We start from the raw sequence: 25,074 nt of genomic DNA on the forward strand, positions 1-25,074 counted from the left end.
GTTAATTTCATTGAACTTTAACAAAATGCAAAACTAGACTGCAGTATTGAATGGAAAAGGCTCAGATATGAAAATGAAATATTGAGATCGCCCCAGGCAAGAGAACCATACAGCAGACTGTATTCCAGCACTTCACAGAACTCTTAATTCATATATGGGTATGTTTACAAAACTCCACATACATAAGCTTGGCTGTCACAAAGGTAACTGGGAATGCAAAAGTTCAGATTCTCAGGGACTTTTGGGCTAGCAGACCTTCATCACCTTGGATGTGTTTTGGAACAATGTTGCATAGCCTGGGCTTGTAGCAGTGATTCTTGTAGCCTGAAATTATGAGTGCAGTAAATGTACAAGGACACCAAAATCAATCTGAAGTTCAGTTCCTATTAAAAAGAGGAAGAGTTGCTATGTTGACATTTCTGGCATCTACACTGGGGTAAATAATATGTGGGAATGATAAAACACTGTAATGCAAGGCTGATTTAGTTGTAAACAGAGTGTGAAACGTTTCAGCAATAGCAGCTCACTGTTGATGTAAATTTGCTTTTTCAACTCCTTTGTGTAACTAAGGAGGGGCGACAACTTATTTAGAATATTTTTTGTTGTTGTAACAGGGTTTAAGTCTCAAGAATATCTTGCCTGGTATGGCTGTTTGCTCTCTGCATATTTTCAGTAAAACTCATCTGTTCTGGTCAGGTTTTTTTGGGTTTTTTTAAAATCTCTGGTTAGTTTTTTAGAAGCAAAGTTTTTGGCCTGCACTATAAGAAAGCTGCTTTTACTCTATCTCATAATGTCTTTGATGGTTCTGTTAACATGCATATGTCTCCTCCAGAAGTTTTAGAATTTGCAGGACATTGTTTGAAGCTTGTAGTCACAGTGGGAGTCTATATAGTCAAGCACTAATTAAATCTGGAAACATTTGCCTAAGCAAGCTGACTTTATACCATTAACATTTTTTGCTGTCATTCACAACTCGGAATCTGACAGTTTTGACACGAAATGGTTGCTTTACAGTCTGACAGTCTAATCTTCTGAATTGGCTTCCAATAGTGCTCTGCGCTAGCCTTGCAGGTGGCAGAGAGTTAAGAGAGCTGAACCAGATCAGTGACAGTTTTTAAAATGTTATGTCCAAGAAGCTTATGTAGAATAGGCAAGAAGCTACAACCAATGACAGTTTCTGTTTTGGTTTACTGTGCTTGCCATTTGGCAAGCCAGTTTGCTGAATATTTTGCCAAAAGGGCCAGAGGTCTTGGCAAAGTGCAAGTTCATCCTTATACTCTACATTCTTTCCTAGCACTGGGACAGAGATTATTGACATGTTGTGGGATAGATGATATGGCACTGACTCTAATTCCCTGTCATTGCCAAACCTCTGATCCTTAAAAAGTTGTGCTGGCCTAGGTCCCATTTAAGAAGGGTATGACCTTCAGCTTGTGGAGTTTGTTATCGCCTGGGTTGTAAATTGGTTTATAGATAATTATTGCACTGTGAAATTAAGCTCTCAATTTGCTCCATAAAACAGGAATTGCAGGAAAGTAGCAGTAAACTTCCTCATTCTCTCCTGCCAGTTCCTCCTACCAAGCTTAGTAGACCAACTGTGCAGTGACAGTGATTGTCTCCCCATGGCCACTTTAAAGACATTAAGTGAATGGCTCTAGGTTTTTTGGTTGAATGTTAACCATTAGCATTCAATGTCTGCTCCCCACAGCAAGTGCTCTGGTTTCTAGCTGCAGCAATTTCAAAATGCTAGTGACACTCCGGTCTTCTCTGTCTCCCTACCCTCTCCAAAAACATGGACTGTGATTTATGGCCAAAGTTAGAGGTAGGGAATTAAGTCCACACTTAATTTTGAAAGTGGGAATATGGTGTGTATTCAACTAAGTTTTACTCAGAGTAGTCCCATTGAAATTTATGAACATGTCTAAGTTAGGTCCATTCATTTCAATGGGTCTGAGTGAAGCTGTTTAATACCACCCATTTTTATTTTTTTTAGAAGCTCAGTGGCAAAGGAAAAGTATTATTAGAGTGAGACAGGTTTTCCCTCTATCCTACCTACCTGTGAGGCAAAAAAGAACAAACTTCAGTGCATCCACTTCCAGGCCACTCACAACTCGTAACAGCACAGGTTCGTTATTACTCTTGAGATATTTGGTCACCTTTGGATTTTACTTTTGCAGGCCTCTTGACAAGATCGATATGAAAAATCGACTGAAAACACTGGTTCTCTTGTAAACAGAGTTTGAAAGAGCGAGTTCCTCAAAAATTTCACTGCTAAGAGTATACAGTGGAGAGGTAGTGTCCTGTGTGGGGTAGCATGCCTAGGACAACATTCACCTAAGCAGAAGAGTTAACATGTATGTGCAATATAGAAAAGCGGAAGCTACAACTGATGATAGGATTTGCTAAATTGTTAGAAATTCAGGCCAAATGCTGTGCATCTGTTTTCTAACCTGTGAATGTAGATCCTCTGATAGACCTGAGTCCCATTTTTTTTTCATCTGTCACCGTTTCTCACTTCTCCTATATACTATTAAGCTGGTTATCATTGCCTTCTAATAATAGAAAACACTCCTGGTGACCATTCGCAGGGATCAGGTTTTGATCTTGGAATCTCTTTAAAAGGATTGGGTTTTTGTTTGTTTTTGGTTCAAGGGTGGTAGTGAGGGAGATATAAAAGACTCAACTATCATGGAAAAGTTGCGGAAGGTAGCTTTTAAAAATGTTTTCACATTAAGCAGCCAGTCCATTAAGACATTTCTGCATCAGTTGAGTGCCCCCCCATTGTGATTGGATCATATTTTCACTTCTACATTTCTTTCAGGGGGTGAAGGACATCCATTAGTTTATCCCATTTTTTTCTCACAACAACCTTCTGAAATAAGTTAGACTGAGAGTGTGACTGGTCCAACGTGACCTAGTAAGCTTACTGATGAGGAAAAAATAGAATACAGTGGTACCTCGGGTTACAAACACCTCAGGTTACAAAAACTTCGGGTTACAGACTCTGCTAACCCGGAAGTAGTACCTTGGGTTAAGAACTTCACTTCAGGATGAGAACAGAAATTGCATGGCGGCGGCGCGGCGGAAGCGGGAGGCCCCATTAGCTAAAGTGGTACCTCAGGTAAAGAGTGGTTTCAGGTTAAGAATGGACCTCCGGAATGAATTAAGTACGTAACCAGAGGTACCACTGTGTAGGTTTTCTCAGTCTGACTCCACCATTCTGAACACTGGTTTAAAAGAAACAAGGCTGTTTCTGTTTAAGATATTTGTTTGCTGCTTTCTCATCAATAGCATGGCTGCCTATGCAGCGAAGTGTTCATTAAATCATGAGTACCTGTTTACTCATAAATTTTGTAAAATTCTAATTAATGTCAAGTTATCTTGTTCTTTGAGGAAATTAAAGGATTAATTGCAATCTAAATGGGAAGGTTAGCTGCAGTCAAAGGAGATTATTTTTTTCAATTTAGTAGTAATGACTGTCCAGAATTGTTTAGCATGATCTAACAGAGGTGGGTAACACACCCCATGCATTCTTGATTTCATGTTTTGAACTCCAAAATCCTCTGAGAGAATCAGATGAGGCATTGCTCCCTTTTCCTCTAGGGCTCATACTTGCCATTAGCTCTTCCCTTCGATAACAGTATTTCCCATCTTCAGGTAGGTAGCCGTGTTGGTCTACTGCTGTCGAAATAAAAAATAATAATAATAAAAATGTTAAGTAGCACCTTAGAGAGCAACTAAGTTTGTTCTGGGTATAAGCTTTCGTGTGCATGCACACTTCTTCAGATACCAGATACTTCTTCAGATGCTTCAAAGCATTTTATTTATTTAACCAACATGGTTTGCTCATTAGGTCATGTATGTCATTATAATTGTCTGTACCTGGAAATCTTGAGGGTTCAAGATCATTTGTGGGATGAGGGCAATTGCTGTAAAAGTAATGAATCTCTTCATGATTTTCTTTTCCCTGTGTTCACCACATATATTATTCTGTTAATTCACAAAACTAAAAAATTATTACTTCATCCTGGAGCTGCTCAGTTAAATATTGTATTGGGATTATAAATTCTTTACAGTGACAGTGACTATATTAGCACTGGGATAGAGTCCAGCAGAGGAAAGTAAGGTGGATCTACACCATTTTCTGCATTTGAATGAAGATTAGATGCCTTTCTGAATGAGAGGCAGTGGCCAAATTTAAGTTAATGGGGCCTGATACTGTAATTACTGGAGGAAATTCAATCTTCTATTGGAATCCATTCTGCGAGCTATGCTTGAACTGCAGAGCCAATATTGCTGGTTGTGATATGCATTCCTTTTACTCTCAGGGATTATGGAGAGCGCATTTGGAGAAGTGTAATAGACCCCTTCTATATCAAATGGATTGCATGAAGAACTTCACAGGCGATTTCTTCAAAAGCATTTGAGTACTTTTCTGACACCACTAGGGAGAAAGCTTTAGGCATTTATTCAAAAGTGTTGTCCTCTGGATTGTGAAGTAGTTCAGTTGGTTGAACAGTATTATGAAAATGACTGAATTAAGAATAAGCTATTAGAAAATCAGGGATATAACATTCCCCCCCCCCCCCTTTGTGGTAAGTAAATGCACAATTACAGTACTCAAGTTCCTTTTCCATCTCTTGCCAGATTTCCCAATATTAAATCTCCCCCTATTTATTTATTTATTTATCTATCTATCTATCTATTTTACATATCTTAATACATTGATTATACAGTCCAATATTTGTGTGTGTGTGTGTGTGTGTGTGTGTGTGTGTGTGTGTGTGTATTTTGTTTGTTTTCTCTACAGGCAAAGGGCTTTGTTATATATTTTAGGACACCTGATGCAGCTAGCTAACATGATTGTTGCAGTCTCTCACTAGTTTTTCCTACTGAAAACATATGACATGCATGCATGCATATGTAAGCAGTTTTCAGTGTGTTTTGGGCTGCCTAGCCCAAGCAAGACTGGTAAGCATTGCTTCTTCCACCATGTTGTATGAATCCTTCTTGATAAAAGAGAAGAAATGCTGGATTTCCTTTTTTTCAGGGCAAATGTTTCCAGTCCATATGCTTAATCTGTAGTTTAGAGTTCCCCCTCTTTGTTCCGGGTAGTGGAAAAAACACAACTACAAATCTTAACTATGACTGCACAGGCATTGATTTAATAATTTTTATATTTAAGAATAGTTTGTAGTCCAAGCTGTAGAAATAAAATGCTAGCAAAGTCAGTGTGAGTTATGTGTGACACATATGCCATTTGTAGACGTCATTCCTGCCCAGGGCTAATGTACTGCGGCTTTGCACACTTGCCCTTTTTTATTTTATTCCTAAACTGTGATTATGTTGCTAGGTTTTATCTCTGGTGCAATCTCAAATTATCTATTTTCTACATAACCTTTACGGTAACATCTGAAAAACACTATTGTTAAGTCCGTCTGTTTTCAGGTTGACCAAAACTGGTCCTTGGTTGCCAGTGATCCTGCCCCCGCCCTCGTGTGCGTCATGTGTGTTTATTATTTAAAGCTAAAGTGTGGCAGTCACTTGTTTCTTGGCATGTGCCTGCACCAAAGTAAGTCTGCAGGTCAGTGTTATTTCTGTTGTTCTATTAACATGACACTGGTATCTCGGGTTACAGACGCTTCAGGTTACAGATGCTTCAGGTTACAGACTCCGCTAACCCAGAAATAGTACCTTGGGTCAAGAACTTTGCTTCAGGATGAGAACAGAAATCACATGGCGGCGGCGCGGCGGCAGCGGGAGGCCCCATTATCTAAAGTGGTACCTTAAGAACAGTTTCAGGTTAAGAACAGACCTCCAGAACGAATTAAGTTCTTAACCCGAGGTACCACTGTATAGAAATCATTTGAAAGGCTATAAAACTTTAAAGTATGTAACAAAAGTATGTCAAAACCATAAGGTTTAGTGGTGCAAAACATCCATTGGAACTATCTGCCTGAGTTGCACCATTTTTTTTCTGTAGCTAAAAGACAGCTTGGGCCCCCTCTGTCATCTCTTGGGGGGTTGCACTGCTTGTCAGTGAATAATGACAGGTGCTTACAAGCAATGTGTGTTTTCTTGATATGTTTCTTGATGCTTGCTGCCTTTCTTTTCTCTAAATTTCTACCTTCAATTCTGTTACCTCTGCTTGTCTCTTCAACAATCCCACATTCCGCCCCCATATATTTTTGTTTCCTTCTTTCCCCATCTTTCTCTCTGCCCCCCCCATCTCCTTCCTATTTGTAACTGAATTCTAGTTGTATCTGTTTCCATATATCACTGTGATATCCATAATAGGATTCATTATTTGGTTGAATACAAATTGATTAACCTCTTTAGTTGTTTGTCTTTAGGTTAGACAGCACACCCCTAGGGTATGCAAAGTTGTTTTCTAATATTTATAATCCTTTATATGAGGTAGCTATGTAGCATTTTATAGTACTTAGAAAGGATTTTATGCTAGGTAAAAGACTGCAGAGAACTGGCAGAATTTTTTGGTCCTATCTATTATTATTATTTATGGGACGTGAGTGGCGCTGTGGGTTAAACCACAGAGCCTAGGGCTTGCTGATTGGAAGGTCGACAGTTTGAATCCCCATGGCGGGGTGAGCTCCCATTGCTTGGTCCCTGCTCCTACCAACCTAGCAATTCGAAAACATGCAGTGCAAGTAAATAAATAAGTACCACTCCGGTGGGAAGGTAAACGGCATTTCCGTGCGCTGCTCTGGTTCGCCAGAAGCAGCTTAGTCATACTGGCCACATGACTTGGAAGCTGTCTGCGGGCAAAAGCCGGCTCCCTCGGCCAGTAAAGCGAGATGTGCACCGCAACCCCAGAGTCATCCACGAGTGGACCTAACGGTCAGGGGTCCCTCTACCTTTATTATTATTATTTATTATTATTATTATTTATTAAATTTATATACCACCCTTCATCTGAGGATCACAAAGCGGTTTACAGGATATGTCTGTTCAGACATAAGAAACCATGATTGTTCTTACAAAAATGAAGCTGCATAAGCCTTCGTCTTGCTCTCCTCCCCTCCCCTCCTCTTCTGTGTATATGTGTAGAAGGTCAAAAGCACCCATCCTATAGCTCTGTTGGTAGAGCATGAGACTCTTAATTGCAGGCTCATGGGTTCGACCCCCACATTGGGCAAAAGATTCCTGCATTGCAAGGAGTTGGACTAGATGACCCTTGTGGTCCTTTCCAACCCTGAAATTCTGTGATCTATTTTTGAACTAACTGCAGTTTCCCATTACATCTTAATTCAGGGAACTGTGCTTGCTTTTAAAAGCGGGTAGTTAGAAAACCTGAGTATCAAACCATGGCACTTATGTAGACTTATTTTCATAATAACAAATCATGGATTGTTGTTAAACATCTGAACAGGACCTTTTCTTTGGATGGGTTTATCTGAACCAGTGTGGTCTAGATGGGTCAAATTGTACTTAAGTAATGAATTTAATGGTAAAACTAAGCTACATACTTCTGACTATGTCTATCATCCTCACTGATACAAATGGAAAAAGTGGCCTACGTAAAAAGGCTTGCCAAGGGATTCTGGATATTAAACTATGAACTTTGTGGCCTAGATAGGAGACCTAGCCTGATGAAGTTGCCATAGATCTTCTATGCTGAATCTTCTTCATACACAGATAGAAACAGGCATATGCAATAGCATGATGCTGCTGGACTGGTTAAACTTTGTATAGGGACTTGACCTCCAGCTGGATGCATACTTCACTTAGCACCAGATTCCTGCTTCTATTTGGACACCTTCTGGCCTCTACGCTAGATTTGGATACAGCCACTCAAGACTCCAGCAAAGTACAGTAAACAGAATGGCTGCAAAGATGACCCAAAGAAAGATAGTAGAATATATTGTAAACTGAAAGAGCAGTTGAAATTACTATCTTTTTTGTTCAACACATATTTACTATGCTACACATCAACTTCAAAAATGTTTCCTTAAATGTAAATTTTTGATATATTTTTTCACAAAAAGTTTGTTAATTATAGCTACGGAATGGAAAATGAGTTCGTATTCATTGGAACCAGCCCTAAATCAACAATAATTTAAGTTGCTATCATTGTCATCAGACTTTTAGGAAACTAGGAGATAGCATCTTCTCAGTGTCTTACAGGATTTTTATTTTATTTTTAAAAAAGAATCTTTGGCTAAAAAGACCCCAACAACACATTTGTAGAAATGTTGTCTTACTGATTCAAATCAGAAATAACTCTTAGGGGGAATGTAAACCATCTCTGTTGTTGTTGTTGTTGTTGTTCCTATACATAATTAGTAAATGTAACTCCTTTCTAGTTTGAGGCTTGATTTAAGTTCTTAGTGATATGCAACTTTGTACACAGGTTTAGAATCATAATTGACCGATTTATTGTTTTCTTGCTCTAGGGAGCATGACTTCTGCAACTTCACCTATCATATTAAAATGGGATCCCAAAAGTTTGGAAATCAGGACCCTTACTGTGGAGAGACTGTTGGAGCCACTAGTTACACAGGTAAGCACAGCAATAGCTGCTATTCTGTTTGTTTAGTCATACTTTACATAATTTTCAGTATTTATAGTATGGTGGGAGCATTGTTAACTCATGAATGCAAGACAGAAAGACAAGGTAGGTTAAATATCTTTAGCTGAAATAGTTGTACAGTATTGTACATTTTTCAGGCTTCACCAACATTTTGATTCTGAGGGAGAGGGCGAGCAAAATTTCAAGTCGGATAGAATAATGTTCTGAATTATGATGGGTGGCCTTGAGTTGTCAGGTTTTCTTTGTCACAACTAATCATATACTAAAATGTGGATAGTAATTTAGCATTAAGAAGATGAAGAAGACCTTCAGTACATGATATGAATGTTAATGATGGTTGCATGTCTAAATAGTTCAATATCATTCATAGTTGTTTGCTTGCTGCCATAGTTATCAGAAGTGTTCAATTAACAAAAACCTTTTGTTTAAACATGTTGTGATAAGGCTTTTCCATGCTCATTCAAGTTACAAAATGGTGGGAGATTGCATCTGTCAATGGCCACACTTTTAACAGATGTCTACTGAAAACCTTTATATTCCGACAGGCTTATTAAGGCAATTAAAAATACCTTTTTCTATAATAGTTAAACGATTTTTTATCGAATGCTTTTATGTATAACTATTGCAATCTACTCTGATATTTTTTATGACTAGCGATATATAATTTTTAATAAAAAAAGAATGAATTATAAATGAATATTATATAGTAGCCTAACTTGTGGTTCAACTTCGCCAGTACTTTGGCACTAGCTTGCTGTCAGAAGCAGAGCAGTCCCAGATCTGTATGTTCACTGGAAGCATTACAAGTACCCACCTGGCAACCAGGACCATTCCCAGTGAAAGGACAAAGTTCGGATGGCCCTTGAGAGACTGCTGCCTCTTGAGGACTTTGTCCCCTTGCCTCCACATCTGTGAAAACTTAAGCTGCAAGCTCTTTGAGGTTCATTGTTCGCATATGAAGTCCCATGTATATTGTAGTTCTATATAAATAATAATATTGCTATTAATTTTCCTAGGTTTTTTGTGGCTTACTAACATATGGTTACCAGATTTATTTCAATGAATCCGGGGACCCTTTTTTTTAAAAAAAAAGTTAGATGCTTTATTATCCCTAATTACATCTATACATCAGCTCTTTTGCTATCTTGAGAAGTCTGGAGGAGGAGAGAAACCTGGGGGGTGGAGTTGGAAGCAGAGTTTGAGAATACGACTGTGGGATGTTCACAGAATCACAGATTTGGAAAGGACCTCTGAGGAGCATCTAGGCCAACCCCCTGCAATGGAGGTACCTCAACTCAAGCAGCCTCAACTTAAAAGAACATAAGGCTTCCCTGCTCCAATTTGACTTCTGCAGTTCCCGGCCGTCAGGGACACGCTCTCGTTCACGCTCTCTCACGCTCAGCTGCTCAGCTCTGCATCAGCTCCGCCGCTGCTCCAGTTGGCCACGGGGATCGAAGTCATTTCACCCCTCCGCAGCTTGCCCAGCAGAGAAACCACGCACCTTGGCCCCCTCCTAGGCAACTGCGCACCACTCACCCGTGACTCCCGAGCCTCCCCCAATCTCCTGTCCCTTCCCCCTTCGTTTTGAGAGTTTTACAGGGTTCGAAAGAAGAGCTTTGCACATTGCCCAGCAGAGAAACCGTGTGCCTTGAGCCCCTCTTGGGCAATGGCCGCCCACCTGCAATCTCTCAAAACGAAGGTGGAAGGGGGCAGGAGATTGGGGGAGGCTCAGGAGTCACAGGCGGGCGGTGCGCCGTTGCCCAGGAGGGGCGCAAGGCACGCGGTTTCTCTGCTGGGCAAGGTGCAAAGCCCTTCTTTTGCACTCTTGAATTCCCCACCCACCTCTGCCTCTGCCTGCGCAAAAACTATCTTCCCACCCCTCCAGCTGCATATTACTCCAGGAGAGCAGGGTGTCACGTTTCCCCGGGGACATTTAATGAAATCTGGGGACATTCCGGGGAGTGAATTTGTCCGGGGACAGATTTGCAAATCTGGGGACTGTCCCTGGGAAACGGGGACATCCGGTAACCCTATACTAACACTATTGCAGCAAAATATTAAGGAAAACACTTTTCCTTTTTGATATCATTGGAATAAATGTCTTCTGCCAATTTGTTTCACAGTTGCTTATACCAAAGATAAGATGTCCCCACCCCCCTTCTTCACAGTCACACTCTAAACACTTTGATTAGTAGTTGCAGAAGCACTAGTACTGCCTATTGTGTAATTTTGAAATAAATGAGTGCTCTAGTAACTATTGCTCCTATGTGAAGAGACCCTTATTTTTTATCTCTTATGCACTTGTGTTTTGTAGACCATTTTGTCATTTGTACAAGATAGATATGGAAATATAATCATAATCCAAATTATAGAAGCACAAAGTATTTGCTGCAGAAGAGACTAAGGCATGCCCAGAATATGAAAGGGTGAGAAAGAAGGTCAAATGCACTTTTGTAGGATATAATACTTTAAATATTTATCTGTAGCAATTGATAAATACTGTGGACTCCATTCAGATATAATTGCAAGGAAACATTTCTGCAAATAATCATGAACCAGGGAATTATTAAGAAAAATAATGATAGTAATAGAAGCAAAATAATGATAGTAATAGAAGCAATATCAATGCACATTAAAATATATGCTCTTCACCAGATAAAGATGAGAAATTGTAACCAGTTTTCCTGAAATCTTGCACAGTACAGTGGTACCTTGGTTTAAGAACAGCTTAGTTTGTGAAAAACTTGGATTAAGAACGTTGTAAACCCAGAAGTAGGTGTTTTGGTTTGTGAACTTTGCCTTGGAAGCAGAACATGTTCCGCTTCCTTTTGAGTGTGTTTCATTGGTAAATTGAGTCCCCCACTATGGGAAAGCATGCCTTGGTTTAAGAACGCTTTGGTTTAAAAACAGACTTCTGGAAAGGATTAAGTTCATAAACCAAGGTACCACTGTACAAATAAAAAAAGCAAGATGCATAAAAAGGCTAGAAAACTACTTTCCAGTACGAAATAACTCTGTTTACTTATTTGATTTGATTTATATACTGCCCTTCATCACAAGATCTTAGGGCAGTTCACAAAATAAAATACAAAGTAAAAGCACAAATAAGTCGTTAGAACATAAACAACAAACCAATATCTCCTGGCACCTAAAGATATATAATGAAAGCGCCAGACAAACTTCCTTGGAGAGAGCATTCCACAAATGGGGAGCCACTGCAGAAAAGACCCACTCTCCTGTTGCCACCCTCCGGACCTCATGAGGAGGAGGCACGTGAAGAAGGTCCTCAGAGGATGAACGCACGAGTCTGGGTTAGTTTATGTGGAGAGAGGTGATCCTTGAGCTATTTTGGTCCTGAGCCAGTTAAAGCTTTGTAGGTCAAAACCACACTTTGAATTGGGCCCGGAAGCTAATTGGTAGCCAGTGCAGTCAGGGCAGGGTGGATGTAAGATGCTCAAACCGTCTTGCCCCAGTGAGCAACTTGGCTGCAGAATTCTGCACCAGCTGAAGCGTTAAACCATCTTCAGTGGCAGCCTTGCGTATAACGTATTACAATAATCCAACCTAGAGGTTACCAGAGCATAAACAACAGGAGTTAGGCTCCTTCTTCTTTTCTTCTTTGGCAATCACTCATAGCCAAGTAAGATTGTCTTCCATGAACAAGGTCTTTGCGGTGTCTTTGTGGGTAACTGTGGAGGCCAGTTCTGGATCCACACACCCTTCCACAGTGGGGACATAGGTTTCTGGGTGGGAGTTGATCACGGTGAGGGTTTGCCAAACGTGCCTTCCTCTTAGCTCGTTTCTCCTTTTCGTTCTGAGTTTGAGTGTCTTCAAAGTCCATGACACCTTTGGTAAAGGCTGTTCTCCAACTGGAACACGTGCAGGCCAGTGTTTACCAGTTGTCGGTGTTTACACTACATTTTTTAATATTTGCCTTGAGAGAGTCTTTAAACCTCTTTTGTTGACCACGCAATACGCTTTCCATTTTTAAGTTCGGAATAGAGTAGTTGCTTTGGAAGATGATAATCGGGCATCCGCACAACATGACCAGTCCAACGAAGTTGATGTTGAAGAATCATTGCTTTGACATTGGTGGTCTTTGCTTCTTCCAGTACAGACATTAGTTTGCCTGTCTTCCCAAGTGATATGTAAAATTTTTCAGAGACACTGTTGATGGAATCTTTCGGGGAGTTGGAGATGGTGTTTATAAGTGGTCCACATTTCACAAGTAAAGTTGGTAGCACAGTGGCTTTGTAAACAAGCATTTTGGTTTCCCTGTGAATGTCCCGATCCTCAAACACTCCGTACTTCAGTTGGGAGAAAGCTTCACTTGCAGAGTTCAGGTGATGCTGGATTTCAGCATCAGTGTTGTCCCTTGAGGAAAGATGATTCCTCAGGTAGGAAAAGTGATCAACATTTTCCAGTGTTACACCATTAAATTGGATTTGTGGCTCTGCAGAGGGTTTGTTTTGTGCTTGTTGGTGCAGCACTTTGGTTTTTTGGATGTTGAGCTTTTTGTAAGCTTCTGCAAAGATGTTTAGGATGGTTTGAAGGATATCCTCTGAGTGCTCAGACACTATGTCATCAGCATATTAAAGCTCTATGATGGAGGTTATGGTCACCTTACTCTTTGCTTTCAGCCTACTCAAGTTAAAGAGCTTTTCATCTGTTCGATATATGACTTCTTGGATATAGTTAGGAGACAGTTTGCTAAAATCCTTGCAAGAATTTTGCTGGCTGCAGCTAGTAAAGAAATGCCTTGATAGTTTTTGCAATTTGTTCTATCACCTTTTAAAAAGAGATTGATAATTTACCTCTAGGGACGCGGGTGGTGCTGTGGTCTAAACCACTGAGCCTCTTGGGCTTGCTGATCAGAAGGCTGGCGGTTTGAATCCCCGCGACCGGGTGAGCTCCCGTTGCTCGGTCCCAGCTCCTGCCAACCTAGCAGTTCGAAAGCACACCAAAAGTGCAAGTAGAAAAATAGGTATCGTGCTGGCAGGAAGGTAAACGGCGTTTCCATGCGCTGCTCCGGTTTCACCAGAAACTGTCTGTGGACGAATGCCAGCTCCCTTGGCCTGTAAAGTGAGATGAGCGCTGCAACCCCAGAGTCGTCTGCGACTGGACTTAACTGTGAGGGGTCCTTTACCTTTTAAAGTCTGCTGGGATCTCCTCTCTCTCCCAGATTTTCTCGATGAGCTTGTGAAGTTGTTGTGTAAGTTCAGTTCCGCCCACTTTGAAGGCTTCGGCAGGTATCCCATTAGGTCCACTGGCTTTGTTGTTTTTCATTTGATTAATAGCTGTACACAACTCTCCCAGATTTGGAGATACTGCAAGCTCACCTCTAATTTGTTTTTGCGGAATTTATGAGAGGACCTCAGCAGCTACAAGGGAGTTGCGGTTACGAAGATGCTGGTAAAGTTAGGCTATCCTTATCCAAATAGGGCATAGCTGGGCCACCAGCCGAAGCTGATGGAAGGCACTCCAAGCCACCAGTGCCACCTGAGCCTCAAGTGACAGCAGCGGATCCAGGAGTATCCCCAAGCTATGTACCTGCTCCTTCAAAGGGAGTGTAACTCTATCCAGAGCAGGCAACCTCCCAGCCATCTGGTCTGAGGAACTGCCCACTAGCAGTGCCTTAGTCTTACCTGAATTTAGCTTCAGTTTGTTGGCTCTTATCCAGTCCATTACCAAGGCAAGACATCGGTCCAGCACATCCATTGACTCACTTGCAGATGTAAAGGAGAAATAAAGTTGTGTGTCATCAGCATATTGCTAACAGTATACTCCAAAACTCTGGCTGACCCCACCCAGCGGTTTCATGTAGATTTTAAATAGCATGGGGGATAAAATAGAGCCCTGGAGAACTCTACATTGAAGGCTCCACAGGACTTAAAAGCACTCCCCAGGCATCACCCTCTGGGAACTAAGTGCTCCCCAGAAATACATTTTGTGGAGTTGAATTATCCTTCTTCCATATAGTATGATGGGACCAGTGCAGATTGCAGCTGTGGACTGGAATTAGAATGTCTTCTTGAAATGGAGGGATTGTTATTTTGAACTTCAATTATTTAATTTTGTCTAATAGTTATGAATGTTTGTTCACTGACAGTGCCTTTCTGCAACTCTTGAATTAGATTTATATTCATCTTAAGAAAGCCATTAGGAAAGAATAACAAAATAGGATTGGTAAATGTTCATTAAGAAGATGGAAATGCAAAGTCTTTCTCTGCCCTTGGCAGGGTGGGGAATGAAAATTTCCAATCTAAATAAATACGGTTGGCAGCTCATTTTGCTTCCTTGCTGGCAGCAAGGTCAAGGACAGAAATAATCTTCCACCTCTCAATCATACCTCACCTGTACTGCCCAGATGTCATGATTCAGCTTGCTGCAATGGTTACTCATACAGGAAAATGGTTATGTAGAAAAATGTCCAAAATTGTCCAGTGATTAGGGTACTTTTTAGCCCACAGATCAAGATGTTGATGACAGGTTTATTGGAATAAGTGGACCTTTTTTTGGACAGAATCACTGTCTTCCTCAAGAATCAGGTCAGCTAGTTGGCAGTACTTCTGAAAGCACAGTTGGCATATATGGATGAGAATCCTTTTTCCTAGCTTTGGCTGGAAAACTTCCTGCAATTCTCCTAGGAAATGCTGGACACTAGTCACTAGTTTTCTGTGCTCTGTTCATTTCAGATTGGATCACTGTCGTGTTCTTTGCTGTGTTGCCACTGAAGAGCAGAGATTTCAAGGTGTTTTAGAATTTGGTTGCCCAGTTCTTTACTGGTGCAGGTCACAGAGCCTGTATTTATACTTGCTTTAAAGGAGCTTCATTAATTCCCAGTTAGTTTCATTTACCTTTTTTAAAAAAATCTAAAGTGACTGGGGCCACAATCTGACATTGTTTAAAATTTATGCAGAACTCTATAGAGTATTCAAAACTTGTTGAATATTTATATTAGCTTGTTATATATTAGTTTGTTGAAATCTTAATGTATTTGCAAAGCAGTATTATCACCCCTATATTGCAGACGGTGGGACAGTCTGAGAGAAAGAGTGGTATTTTCTAAGGTTAACTACTGAATTTATGATGGTGGTATAATTCAAACTGGGATACTCCTTATCCATAAGTAAATCAAACATTATGCTCTCTGAGCACATGCTCCCAGTTTCTCAATCATCTGAGGTTTGACTGGTTAGTATGGCACTCTCTGTGGTCCTTTCCTCATTGTAGAGTGTCTTTCCTGTGATGTTTAAACTCTGGAAGCTTTTGGGAAGACCTTAAAAGTGTTTCTGTTCCACTGAGCCTTTTGTCTGCTCTCTGAGTCTTTTATTACGATCCTGGCAACTGGTTTCAAATCTGGTTAGGTTTTGAAATTGTGTTTATTCATTTACTTCTTTGTTTTAAATTTGATTTGTTGTTCAGTTTTGCATTGTATTTTACTTCGTGAGCTGCTTTGTGGCCAAAATATATAAAAGGTGTGTGTGTGTTTGCGTGTGTGTGTATTCCACATCATTGTGTAGTGCTTTGATTAAATATTCTGGTTTTAGATTAAGGAAAATAAAGCTTAATCTATAGATGGGACAATTTGCGAGTGGTTGTGAGTATGGGTGAAATTGTACAATTATTTTGTAAAGTTAATCCTCTAAAACCGACTTCCACTAGGCTTATATTGGAAGTCAGTTAAAAATTATCTCAATAGCCTTGCAAATATACCTACAAAAGTTACTGGAATTTGTCTCAAACCATAAATTAGTGTTATGCTGATTACATTTCAGACACCTTTGTTTGTATTAGTAAGTACATAATTTAGCCCTTATAAACTGTGTTTGGCATAGGCATTAAAAAGAACCTCAAGCATCATCTTCATTACCTTTCTTGGCATATGTTTTCATTGTGCATAGAAAGCCAACTGACCAAAGAGCCAAACAGTCTGGCTTAGTCTTTTCTTGCCAGCTCCCTGGGAGAATTGACAAGATTCCCAGTTGCCCCTTCAGCAAGGCTCATATGTGCAGAGTTTTGAAAACCCCATAGGAATGAGGACTGGTGCCAAAGCACAGTGAACAGTTGTGGCATCTAAGAAGCCAAAATGCCTCCAGCTGAAAATCAGTGTAGTATAGTTTAGTGTATTGGGTTCAGTCTTGCAGATTTAAACATGCCTCTACCAAAGGCTCAGTATTTGGGTTTCAGCTGAAACAGGATGACTTGCATATATTGCAATAAATAACTAATTTGTTGCTGGTGTACATGTAATTAAGACTGGCACATTCTGTGAAAGTTGAAAATACGTGTGCAACAAAAGGACTTGTGATGCTGGGCAAATCAAATTAGAGGCAGAAAAACCAGAGCAATTTGGGAAGTTGCTAGTCAGAATGCCTTTTGACAGCTAAGCTGGCAAGCAAAGAGTATCGTACTCCTTGGACCCTAATCAGAAATGACTTCTAGATTTGGAAGCTTTGGACAGTATGAGTTGCTAGCTTAGTGCCAAAGCCGGCTCTTTGGACAGCGCCCTGGTGCTGAATCATGCAGGACTCTAGCTGCAGGCCTTAGCAATTAAGAGGCCGAAGCAGTAGGAGGGCCATAAAACGAACACTGGAATCAGAAGTATATTTAAGTAGGTTTGGTGCAGAGAAGGTATCAAGAAAACAGCAAGTTGAGCAAGCACTTAAGGCTTTTCCTTCCACACCCAGTTATTTTTTAAATTAACCTATAGATTCCTATTAGAATCTTTAAATCTTATTGTTTTTAGCATAGTGTACATGAGTGGTTTTGTTTTGAATTTTTGCTGCCCTTTTGCAGATGAGCGGAAATCGGGAAGGAAGAACTCCAAGTTACTAAATGGTTTGGGAATGTAAAGAAGCAAGTAGATACGAAATTCACCCCCCCCCCCTACTCAAGATTTCTAAGATCATCTATCTCACTGGCTCTCTCACTCTTAACCTTTGAAAGTATGTTACATAACAAGAAAGTGGCAGAGCTAGTGGTATCTGTCAACTCATTTTAATTTCTTACAGGTTCATGAAAATGCTGTCCATAATATGTTAATAACATGCAATTAAAATATGCAAATTTAGTGTGGCTCATGATCTACTTCCTACTTAGCCTTTGGTGCTGAACAAATTGTCCATTCCTAATTTAGCACAGGAGTCTGCATCTTCACTTCTATGATTCACCAAGATTCATGGAGTAATAGGATTTGACCCTGAAAGGGAATTTAATTTGTATCATTCAGAGCCTGACACCTTAATTATGCTTCTGAGCCAAGGGGAACAAGCAGTAAATGGAATGTAGGACAGATACAATATTTGGCAGGGCAGTTCTATAATCAATATATAGGTTTGGTAGGAAGTGAGTTGGCTACATATTTGCCTCTTTCAGTGTTCAGGTCATGAATAGCATCACTCTTACAATAACTTTTGTGTATATTTGCCTGCACTTCTTTAAGTGAAACAATATATACCCATTTTCCTCAACCAATTCTATAATATTCCCATTGCAGAATATTCCACTATTCATGTTACAGTTAAGCATGTTAATTTTTACATTCTGTGATGGTGCCATACTGGAACAACAGTTCCTTAGTTATTCAGATGTTTTTTCACCTTAATAGTCTGAAATTTGATACTGGGTGATAGAGCTTGATTATACTGAGAAATAACAAAATTTGAAAATGTCTAGTCCAAACCGTGGGACCCTTGGATCTCATATCCAACTGTAGCGGATCTTGGTACTACTGTAGAAGTGTTCTTGGGCTCCTTGATACATAATTGTGCTTGATGCATCCTCTCCTGATAGTGTTTGATGGAAGGCAGATAAAGGAAAATAAGAGCTATTGGAGTCTATAATATGCTTATGAGACCCTCCCTACAGGAGGTATCCTGCAGAAGTTAAAAATGTTAACCACCGAGCACACTTATTAAACGGGCAAGGCACTTAGGTTATGTATAAATTTGGCGGACATTTGCATTCTTTCTCTTGGAACAATACAGTCACAAACACCCAGTCACCAGAAATCATACAGGCAGTCTCTGATTACAGTTTCATAGGCAGGTCCCCCCTGCACCTTGAAAACCCAGCCTATGTATTATATTCTTACTTCATTTGCTGATGGATTATATTTGGTTTACACTTTTCCTCCAAGGTTGACAGATAGGCACAGTTGCTGCACAATTCTGTGATACTTACTTGGTGTTTGATGAGACTTACTCCCAGTCTCAGGTAAACTCAGGGTGAGTACCTGACAGATTGATGGATGCAAAGCACAGAAATGTGTGTGTGTGTGTGTGTGTGTGTGTGTGTGAGAGAGAGAGAGAGAGAGAGAGAGAGAGAGAGAGAGAATCTGACCCCTGAAATCCCACCTGGAAAAGATCCAAGCACACAGAACAGGAGTCAAAGTGACCCCCCCCCCAACTGTTGCCACCCCACGCTATCCCATCCCTCCCATGCAGTTCGGACTATCTCTCTACCTGTCCATCCTGGAGGGGGTGTGGGGAAGAGGCAGATAAGAGATCTCCTTTCCTTATTGATGTGTGTGTGCTGGATGAGGTGGGGATTTTTAAAATCTTTCCCTCACCGATCTAAAATTAGGAGCCCGAATTTCCTCTTCCCTGCCAAGCAGGGGTTTTTTTGCACTGCCAAGATCCACTACTCTGCTGCTCCTCCCCATCCCACCGATTCCCCTGCTCCAGCCCCCAGCCAGGCCCTTGATCTGCATGCACAGGAGAGAATGAGGATTTCCCCTAACTGAGCAGCGGCAGCATTGTCATGTCTCTGCCGATTTGGGGACTTTGGGGAGGCTGTCACCTAGACCCCTCTGCTCCCTCCTTCCTGGCAGGGCTGTAACCATTTCCCTTGGCATTTTTTCTCAGTCTGGCAAGTGCTTCCCTGGCTTTGGGGAAGGAGGTGTGAGAGCTCTGACAGGGTCCTAGAGTCCTCCCGCCTCCTTTCCAAAGCTGGCAAAGCACTAACTAGGCTTTGGGAAAGAGATGAGAGGGTTCTAGGACCCCATTAGAGTCCTCACGCTTCCTTTCCAATGCTGCTATCACTACTACCATAGGAGCTGCTTCCTGTTCCCTGCCCTGGGGCTTCCAAATGTGGCCCACTTGCCATGTGTTGGATCACCCTGGGTTGGTCTGAGAGATTGAGACATGCCCAAAGTCAACCAGCTGAGAATAAATATGCAACTTGTGTTTCTCACATCAAAGCCCAGTATACTTGGTTGTGGTTTGCCTCTGTATTTGTCTTTTGTGTGTTTCTACTATGGATGGGACGCGGGTGGTGCTGTGGGTAAAAGCCTCAGTGCCTAGGACTTGCCGATCGAAAGGTCGGCGGTTCGAATCCCCGCGGCGGGGTGCGCTCCCGTTGCTCGGTCCCAGCGCCTGCCAAGCTAGCAGTTCGAAAGCACCCCCGGGTGCAAGTAGATAAATAGGGACCGCTTACTGGCGGGAAGGTAAACGGCGTTTCCGTGTGCTGCGCTGGCTCGCCAGATGCAGCTTTGTCACGCTGGCCACGTGACCCGGAAGTGTCTCCGGACAGCGCTGGCCCCCGGCCTCTTAAGTGAGATGGGCGCACAACCCTAGAGTCTGGCAAGACTGGCCCGTACAGGCAGGGTTCCTTTACTATGGATGTAGCCTGTATAAGTACTTTTGTTTGACTCCAACATTGAAGACACTGTCTTCTATTTTATTTTTTGTAAGAGGGATAATACAGCTCTCCCAAGCCTTCTAAATATATTACTCCCTAGAGGCAAACTAATAAGATAGTAGTACAAGGACCTGATAATGTAAACAGAAGTAACACACATTAAATAGTTATGCATTTCACACTACATAAAGAGCTCCTAGAATATCATTTAGAATATGGATTAGTTTGAAAGCTAAACCAAGCAATAAATAACCATGTATTTTAATAGGAAATACGCTAATACATAAGTACATGCACCTCCCACCAATTTAAATCCTTAAGTCCCCTTATTTGAAAAACTTTCAAAGAGAAATTGGTACAGATTGTGGTTTCAAGATAAGGTCATGTGAAGAAAGAAATCAGATAGCTGTTTAGTAAGTTTCTAGAAGTGTAAACTAAAAATAATAAGTGAAGTGACCAATTGCCACAATGATTTGCTCTAGTTACCTCAATGCAATTATTTCATCAAAAGATTATTTGTAACTATGTCTGCTTTATTTCTCTCAACCCCCTACTCCCCTCGGCCCAACACAACTTACAGAGTTTGAGGATAGCTTTATCATGCCTTCTTGACTGGATGACATTCCATGCGACAAATTCCCCCTAGCTCACCTCCAATGCTTTCCAGGAGCAGAACACAAAGTGAGGATCATTAATAATTAATAGAAAGGTTTTAGCTGAGAAAAAAATAGAAAAAAGGTATGAAAGCTCTTCCTAAAAACAATATTTATCTCTAATGTAGAATCATAGAATTGTAGAGTTGGAAGGGACCCTGAAGGTCATTACTCCAAACTCCTGCAATGCAGGAATTGCAACTAGATCATACATGATAGATGATCATCCAGTCTCTACTTAAAAACCTCCAATGAAGGACAATCCACTACCTTCCAAGGGAGTCTGTTCCACTGTCAAACAGCTCTTACCACCTGAAAATTCTTCCTAATGTTTAATCAGAATTGCTTGAATCCATTGATTCAGGCCCTTTTTCAACAAGGCTCTTAAGCTGAGATATTTCCTTGTTTGCACCTGTATTGGAATTGTTTTTATGATAATTTTACTGTTGTCAAAATTTGTTGTTTGCCACTGTGGATGGGATATAAATATAATAGATAGGTAGATAGAGAGATTCTCTGTCTAGCATCTTAGGAAGGGATTACAAAACATCCTTAGCATGTTAGTTATTTGCTGAAATGTTCCGTTTTATTTCTGTTCATTTGCTTAATGACATACATTGTTTAGCATTAGAGCTAGAAAAGCTACCCAGTCATCTCTGCTTTTGAAGGGATAAGCCAATTATGAGCTCTTGCTTCCCAGCTTAATTGTATAAATATTCTTGTGTGTGGCCATTTGGAAGGAAATGCTGTTATTTTTCTACTCCAACATCTGAGAGCAGAGTTCTCTATATTCTAAGATATTAGAATATTCTAAGATAAACTGAACTCCCTTTTATCTAATCAATGCTTCACACTTTAAGAACATAAAGTGGATCTTAAAAATGTGAGGAGAGCCTGCTGGATCAGGCCAATGGCCCATCTAATAATTCTAAAATAATAATCCCGTTTTCACAGTGGCCAACCAGATGCTTGTGGAAAGCCGCAAGCAGGATTGGAGCACAAAGGCACTCTCTGCTCCTGATATCAAACAGAAATTCTTACGGTCATTTTCTGTTTCTGGGGTTTCCTGGAGGCCATTATCATAGGGTCATGATGTTTGGTAGTTGCTTCTGCCAGCGCCATATATGTATATGGGGTCGTAGACAGAGTCTGGGATTATTCTCTCCCTCTGAATTTCTGTATGTTCATGTGTTCTCATTCAGTTATAGTTACCCAGTGTAGCTGTTAGCATTGCTCATAGGCATTTCTCTAGCATATTGATTGAGTTGATTATAACCACAAGGGATTTCATTCCTCTATAGTCAGTGTCCTGTGCAATTTGTTTGCCATTGGAATACTGGAAGGTGTTATGCTATGGTATGTTTGTGGCATTTTTTTATTCCTTACTAGACTTCTTTAAGGACTTTTGTATCTGTTTCTGCATTTAAAACTCTGACTATACTTTGCCTTCTATTGCTATTTTAATCCGCTCATGTGGAATCATAATCAGTCAAGCATTCTGAACCATTGCTGAATATTGAGCTATTTCTAGAGGACATATATTCATCTATTGAAGTTTTCACAGCAAATTAAGCATATGTGTGCATTGCAGAACAGAGTGATTAAGCTTTAATTCATGGTTTGAAATGCTTTAATTAACGACACATTGCTACAAAAGTTTATACCGAGCACAATAGTGCAAAATAGTAAAAGTTAAGGCATTTAAAGACATGTATTTAATGTTTAAAAAAGTTAGACCTGAAACAAATAATGCTTTTGCAGTAAATTGTACACTTTGTAGATTTCATGACTTACACAATTTAGAATTCAAAGGAAATTTTCAGTGTTGAGCATTCCATCAGTAGTTGAATGATACATTGATCAATATTGAGCAAATTTTGAACAACCATGGGCCCAGGATAGAACTCTGTGGCACCCCGCTTGTCACTTTTTACCATGATGATGAGGAACCTGCCAGGAAGCTAGAGTAGCAGCTCTATACCACCTGGCAATCCACTTCTGATAAGTAGCCTTTCTTCTTTCCTGGCTAGAATGGTGAATGGTGTTTCTTAAATGGTGTTGTCAATCTGTGATGTTTATGTTTGGGTGTTAATATTTTCTCTTTGCCAAAATACATGCCAAACATAACAATGTTGAATTATACAACGTTCGTAATAAAGAGATTTTATATATTTGTATACATTGCCTTCTTTACACCACATATAGCAGTCTATTAGCAACTGTAACAGGTAATTTAAGAACAGTTGTATGCATAGCAGCATTTGGGTGCAGTTTCTATATGAAACAGATATTCTTAGAGGGATGTGAAGTACCAGTGAAAACATGGGTAGCCTACTCCTATTCTCATGTGCATTGAGCTATCAACCATGACTTCAAGATTTCTCTCCTGGTCAGTCACTGTCACTTCAGATCCCATTAATGTATACATGAAGTTTGGCTTTCTTGCCCCAATGTGCATCAGTTTACACTTGCTTACGCTGAGTAACATTTGCCATTTCAATACCCATTCATGCAGGGATGTTTTTGGAGCACAAATCCTTTTTGTTTTTATCACCCTGAATGCTTTGGTGCTATCAGCAAATTTAGAACCTCACTGGTTACTGTTAACTCCAGAAAAGTTATGGACTTGCTTAAAAACTTATGGACTTACTTAAAAATTATGAACACGTTCAAAAGCACCAACCCAAAGGCGCCAGCTTGCAAGGGTAATGAGGGGGGGGGGGGCGCCAATGTTGCACGTGATTTCCTGATGTTGCATGCTTGATGTCAGGACGTTGAGAGGAGCTGGGGTGGAGCCAAATGCTGTGGTCACATGGCTTCAATGGCCAGCGACTCAGCCCTCTGCCCCCTCCTGGCACTGTCGCTGGCAAGAGGCTGCTTCCACCCTCCTTCCCCTCCGCAGAAAGAGGAGAAGGAGCTGCTTACTGCAGCTGTGCCACACTCCACTCTGCACTGCTCCATCCCCTCAACATTGGATATTGAGGGGGTTCAAAATAGCTCAGACCCTCAGGAGCTGGTGCTCCTCCTATTCCCAGACTTGATGAAATCACACACACATATGTTACACCCAGTGGAGTTCCAAGAGTTAGCAGATGCCTCATTGCTCCAAAATTTTGATTGGCATGCAGAAGGCATTGCCACCACTATCTGTTTAAAGTTACACCACAGTTCTGAAATGGTGAAGCTTTGTTTGATTTGTGTATTACCTATTTTAACCAGGAGATGCTTTAAGTAGAGGAGCTTGTTCTTAGGCTTCTATTTGCAGATGTCTATCAAGATAGAGATGTCAAACACTTTGAACCTTTTTTCCTCGCTGTTTAAAATGTTAGTAAAAAACCTTTAAACAAAAACTAAACATTGATTCCATTTTCTTAGTGGGGTTTTTTTTTTTTTTGTCTTGCAAAAAGAGTTGCAAAATGTCAATAGCTGTGTGAATCAAATCCTGAGGAAGCAAGTTCCCCCATATAACGGAAAAATCAATTACATTATAATGCCTGCAAAACTGGCAGTTCAGAAAGTACTATTATGGTTGAGGAAAGTGGGCTGCAGACCAGGTGTTCTCTTCACCTGTTTACTTTGGTTCTCCGCACAAATGCTGCTGCTGTTAGGGCTGAGGGGGATGTTGTATTAGGCAGGATTGTGGGATCCAAAATTCAAGTTGAGGCTGAATGGCGCATAGGTTTGGAAATCAGTTTAAAGTTATGGGCTCCAAATAAATGCGTTCAGAATTGGAGTATAAGGTTCTGAAATCAGAAATTACCGTTGAGACCAGGTTGGGACCATTGTTGATCTGTTGTCAAACATAGTATATATGAGAAAATGGGCAGCATATAAATAATTTAAAATGTTATTATTATAAGGTAAGATATTGTGGTATCATGAGCTGGCTGAGTCATAGAATTGTAGAATTGGAAGGGACTCCAAGGGCCATCAAGTCCAAACCACTGCAATGCAGAAATCTCAACCAAAACGTCCATGTCACATGGCCATCCAATCTCTGCTTAAAGACCTTAAATGAAGGACAGTCAGCCACCTTCCGAGGGAATCTGTTCCACTGACAAACAGTTCTTACCATCAGAAAATTCTTTCTGATGTTTAGTTGGAATGGCCTTTGTTGTTACTTGAAGCCGTTGGTTTGGGTCCTACCCTCCGGAGCAGGGGAAAACAAGCTTACTCCATCCTCCATGGGACAGCCCTTCATATACTGGAAGATGGCTGTCATATCTC

At 40.7% G+C, this 25,074-nt stretch overlaps 1 protein-coding gene across 3 annotated transcripts in view; it reads left to right on the forward strand.

The window, feature by feature from the left end:
* Positions 1-25,074, forward strand: part of CTNNA2 (catenin alpha 2) — a 547,409-nt gene that overhangs the window by 42,065 nt on the left and 480,270 nt on the right. For all 3 annotated transcript variants that reach the window (XM_028744068.2, XM_028744067.2, XM_028744069.2), the window contains exon 2: positions 8,415-8,521. In XM_028744068.2, the coding sequence (XP_028599901.1) occupies positions 8,420-8,521 (102 nt within the window). In that variant the 5' untranslated portion in view covers positions 8,415-8,419. The remainder of the gene's footprint in view (positions 1-8,414; positions 8,522-25,074) is intronic.

This window comes from Podarcis muralis, chromosome 9 (assembly GCF_964188315.1).
Source record: "Podarcis muralis chromosome 9, rPodMur119.hap1.1, whole genome shotgun sequence".
Taxonomy (NCBI): Eukaryota; Metazoa; Chordata; class Lepidosauria; order Squamata; family Lacertidae; genus Podarcis; species Podarcis muralis.